Genomic DNA, 4,794 nt, shown 5'->3' on the forward strand with positions numbered 1-4,794 from the left:
TTTTGTTGCTCAAATAATGTTGCGCGTGTGTGTATATGTATCTAAAAATAAACTAATGTTTTTCAGGCAATGTTTACGTATCTAAGGATTCTTCGACAAACTTCATTGGTACTATATTTTCTTCTGAGTTACAATGGAGTTCAAGGAAGAACAAAATTTTCTAAACTAGAGGAGTTAGCGTTGGAGGAGCAACTTAAACTTCTCAACAAGCCATCAATAAAAACAATTAAGGTATATATTTGAGCAAGAAATCATTATATTCATGCATTAATATCACTTGTAACAAAATAATTATCCTTCCACCCTATAGTTTTTGTCCGTGAAATATTTTAAAATAATTAAACTAACTTTTGGTTAATTAATTGACTTGGACTGCAGTCAGCTGCTTCCCTTGTAGTCGTCAGCTCGTTCTTGACAGATCAATCTATAGATAAGGCAAGAGAGAACTTATAATTCCATATTTTTTAACATAGGTGTTGTAGTAAAAAGTTAATAATGAACCTTCTACATCTAGTGCTAGTACTTCCAATGTAGTCACTGATTTTCACCTTTATAGTAAAAAAAAAAGGCATAACAATAACGTTGGTAAAAGTCTGTCTTGACCTTTGAATTAAAATACTGATAAACTATGTGAAAGATTGGGGTATGCAACCTATAGGCATTTCATTTCCTTTCCTTTTTCGAAAACTTTTTATGTATAAAAAAAGTACTTAACATATTAGTTAACAATGGTGCAACCAAAATTACTTATCTCATGGAGTTTTGGTTCACAGAGTAAATTGGGAGATATATATAATTGTATGGATTTCTACAAACAACTAGCATTTGATCATTCATCTCTAAAGAATCACAATTTCCATCCCGAGGCATGTGTCTACTCTCTATCCACTTAACTTTTTAATTTTGTACCAAATATATTATATTATTGACATACAATTTAAGTTTTTGATGGACAGATGAAACCTACTTTAGTCAGATCATATCAGAATTCAAGTACCACTACAACTAATTGGTCATCAAGGATATGGTCAAACGATGACGGTTGTCCTTTTAGAACAGTTCCAATTAAAGAAATCACCAAAAAAGATCTTGTTAGACAAAAAAATATACCACCACCGGAAGGTGTCACGTATAAGTCTGAGTTGACTACTGTAAGATAACTTACACCAGTTTACTGCTCTGCCTTGAATATAGATATGATTTCATATATAAAATCTAGTATGTTAAGCATCACTAGATGTATAACAACAAAAAATTAGTCAAGTAAACAAATTAATATTTGTCTACAATGGCATTGAATCTCATACATTTTATTGCTTCTACACAGACTAACAACAAAAGTGAGTCAAAGGGAAGATACAAGGTACATATATAGATATGACTATCATCATTTCATTTTCTAGTTTTGTATCATTTTTTGTTTATCACAATTCAGTGACCAATCAAATTAAGGACCATTGTTCAAAAAAGAGTAGTTTTTCATTTTTATATGTTTTTTAAATAACAAATGGTCGAATTTTCTTTTGCTTCTTTGAGCTTAGGTTATATTATTTAGAATTAGTTAAGTAAATAGGTATTGGAATGAAAGTTTCTTTTTGAATGTTTGTTTCACTTTTCTTACCGTATGCAAGGATTAAATTCTGATAACTTGGGCTCTACTTTTCCCATTTTCTCTACTCATTGTTCTCAAAATGGAAAAAAGGGACAAAAATTACTTTAAGAGAATGTAAATAGGTTAATTTTGATGTATCCTATCATAGTTTAACAAAAAAATTCATTCCTATATTCAGCTTGCAATAGTTAAAATTCTAAAAAATTCAAATAAGAAAGTTGCGGGAGCTGGAATGTCCATAGTTTATATAATCCTCATGTCAATGGTCAACAACACAGTGGATGTCGAATGAAAGTTCAAAAAGGATTAGACATTTTACAAGTTGGTTGGAGAGTAAGTTTAACAACTTGTTCATTGATAATTTAATTATTTATTTTTAATTTTAATTTTTTAATGTCTCCCGGTTAGCTCCCATTCAATCAGCATCATAGACCTATTTCTTATTTCAGGTGGATCCGACTCTATATAAAGATACTAAAACTAGACTTTTTGTGCATTTTCAGGTTAGTTGCCTTCTGTACTCTTGTGACTTCCGTTTTGCTTTTATGACATATATATATATTCCCTCCAGTTAGTCACTTGCATAAAAGTTTGTGCATACTTTACGTTTCTTAGGCTGGTAATACACATTGTTTCAACACATTATGTCCGGGATTTGTACAAGTAAACAATAAAATACCTATTGATATGGCGTTCAATGGGGTTTCACGCCGTGGAGATAAGATATCATGGGAGTTCAGAATGAACATAGATCGGGTACGTTTTATTTCTTTATGTAGAACTTTTTGTCATGTTTCCAAAGGTTTCAAAATACTAATATAGTCATTTCCTTCTGAATAATAAAGGAACTAGTCAAAGGAAATTGGTGGCTTATACTTGGAAAAAGCAATATACAAGTTGGGTTTTGGCCTCAAAACATTTTCACTAGCTTGAGAAGCTTTGCTGATAACGTCAAGTGGGGAGGAGTCACGTACAACCCACCAGGTGTGCCTGAACCTCCAATGGGCTCAAGTTTTTTTCCCATAGGAAGAACCAATTATGATGCTTACTGTAGGAGACTTATCGTAGTAAATGAAAAAGGTGAGACAATAGATGTGGATAAGACGACTATATATGCTGACGATCCTAATTTGTATCGTGTAAGAGATTACCCACAACCTGACCAACACTTTGTACTTTATGGGGGACCTGGAGAGAGCCGAAAAGTCTAAACTGGTTACTTAATAGTTGATGATAGTTACTTTCTATGTCAAAAAATATAAAGTATATTTTTACTCGTCACATTTATTTGAATGTACTTGATTCTCACCTAATATATCGCAAAAATAACAATACCTTTTTTCTGCAACACCACACTTCAAACTAATTTTTTGTTTGCTTCGATCATACTACCAAATTGCTATTCTTAAAGAGTTTATAATGAAAATTATGGAATAATGACTTTTTCTATGGAAGCGTTCAACTTCTTCTTCTCCTAAATGGATTTAGCGTTAAAACTTTAATTTTAATAAGAAGTCTACCAACAAAAAAAGTTGGTAAAAATAAGTTAGACGATATGGAAGCCTCTCGAGTCCAAAACATTAAAACAAATCAATTCACCATTCAAGTATAGAATGCACCAATATCAAGCAAAAAGAAGATCTCTTATTTATATATATATATATATATATATATATATATATATAATAAATAGAAAAAAGTGTACGATGTAAAACTAAAAGCAACAATCTATGGCATGCTTCTCCATTGAATAATTGTTATTGTTATTAAGTAGGTGTTTGGCCATGAAAATCAAATATTTTTCACATTTATTTTGGAATTCTGAAGTTGGAGTTGAAGATGGAATTGTGTTTGGTTATAATTTTTGCAAAGAATATTTGATTGTTTGAATGTATTGAAAATGAAAAAAGTGAAAACAAGGTTTCACGTGTCTTTCAACTTTTTTTTTTTTTTTTTAAATTGTTTTTATTACATATGGGGTAGGGAAAAGGGAAATGGGGGACATTCATAACGGATTCGAACCTTCACCAACAAGCATGAAAGTTGGTGAAACTCAACCAATCGAGCTACTAGATCCCTACCAAAAGATGCAATAATGCATTTAGTAGGATTCAAATTGTATTTGAAATTTTCATGGCCAAATGTTAATTTTCAAATAAAGTGAAATAATTTTTCGGAAAAAAGTGAAAAACGTAATCTACTTGTTTTACAGTCCATGATGATTGATATGAAGTAATTAATTAACTTCTAGAAAGAAAAATAAAACTAAATCAACAATATAAGCTATTCAGAAGGGTGTATGTTATGAATTGATAAATGAAGAGTGCGTGCTATATTTTATTTAATTGTATAAAGCTGATCGGCAAACAGAGTGGAGTACATATACAAGGATTGCTAACCTTATGAATATGGTACAGTCAAACCTCTCTATAACAACATTATTGGGTTCAAATTTTTTTGATTGTTATAGAGAATGGTTGTTATACACCTTTAACAACATTGACATTTCAATAATATTTCATTGTTATATGCAAAAAAGGTGCATAAAATCTAATTTTTTATTTTTAATTGTCAGTTCTACGCTTAATCATACATTGCATAACGAAGGAAACTATTTTAATGACGAATATATATATATATATATTCTTTTTCATAAATAGTGTATTAAAGGATCAAATATTTGTTCAATATCTTTACACTTATTATTGGTAATCATAGATATTCTATTTTTATAAAGATGGTTAATTATTATATTACCAAAAAAAGAAGATTACTATTATATTAGGGGTAATTTTACAAAGAGTGTACTGTTATAAAGTTGGTTGTTGCCGTTATAGGTAAAATGCTGTTATAGAGAAGGAGTAAAATATAACATAAAGAATTGGTTCCGAAAAATTCTAATTATAGATATTTGTATATCTATACGTACGTTATTATAGAGAGGTCTGATTGTATTTCAATGTCATCTAGTGATGAATGTGGTATTTCAATGTCAAAGGCCCGACTTTGCCCTATAAATTAATGCGAGTTTTCTACAAAATAAGAATCAGAAAAAATATGCAAGTATTATATTTGTGGCTTATTGTATTCTGAAGAAGATTGTCAGTATGTTCTCTAAATCTGTATGCGGGCAATATCTTCTTTAAGGAAAGTCAGTTTTCACGGCTCAAGCCCTCTTTGTT

General features: G+C 30.3%; 1 protein-coding gene across 1 annotated transcript; it reads left to right on the top strand.

The window, feature by feature from the left end:
• The first annotated feature begins 1,652 nt into the window (after nucleotides 1-1,652).
• LOC132069468 (protein neprosin-like) lies at nucleotides 1,653-2,874 on the top strand. The gene is made up of 4 exons (XM_059462812.1): nucleotides 1,653-1,945; nucleotides 2,062-2,115; nucleotides 2,228-2,368; nucleotides 2,458-2,874. Exons 1-4 carry the CDS (start codon nucleotides 1,901-1,903, stop codon nucleotides 2,821-2,823), a joined length of 606 nt encoding a protein of 201 aa, XP_059318795.1. The 5' UTR covers nucleotides 1,653-1,900; the 3' UTR covers nucleotides 2,824-2,874.
• The last annotated feature ends 1,920 nt before the right edge of the window (nucleotides 2,875-4,794 follow it).

Source organism: Lycium ferocissimum, chromosome 9 (assembly GCF_029784015.1).
Source record: "Lycium ferocissimum isolate CSIRO_LF1 chromosome 9, AGI_CSIRO_Lferr_CH_V1, whole genome shotgun sequence".
In the NCBI taxonomy this organism is placed as follows: domain Eukaryota; kingdom Viridiplantae; phylum Streptophyta; class Magnoliopsida; order Solanales; family Solanaceae; genus Lycium; species Lycium ferocissimum.

Bases quoted from the DNA above. Each gene is read 5' to 3' on its own strand.
- LOC132069468 (XM_059462812.1), top strand. From the start codon at position 1,901: ATGAAAGTTCAAAAAGGATTAGACATTTTACAAGTTGGTTGGAGA. The intron at 2,116-2,227 runs GTTAGTTGCCTT...TACGTTTCTTAG, and splicing joins GACTTTTTGTGCATTTTCAG to GCTGGTAATACACATTGTTT. The intron at 2,369-2,457 runs GTACGTTTTATT...TGAATAATAAAG, and splicing joins TCAGAATGAACATAGATCGG to GAACTAGTCAAAGGAAATTG.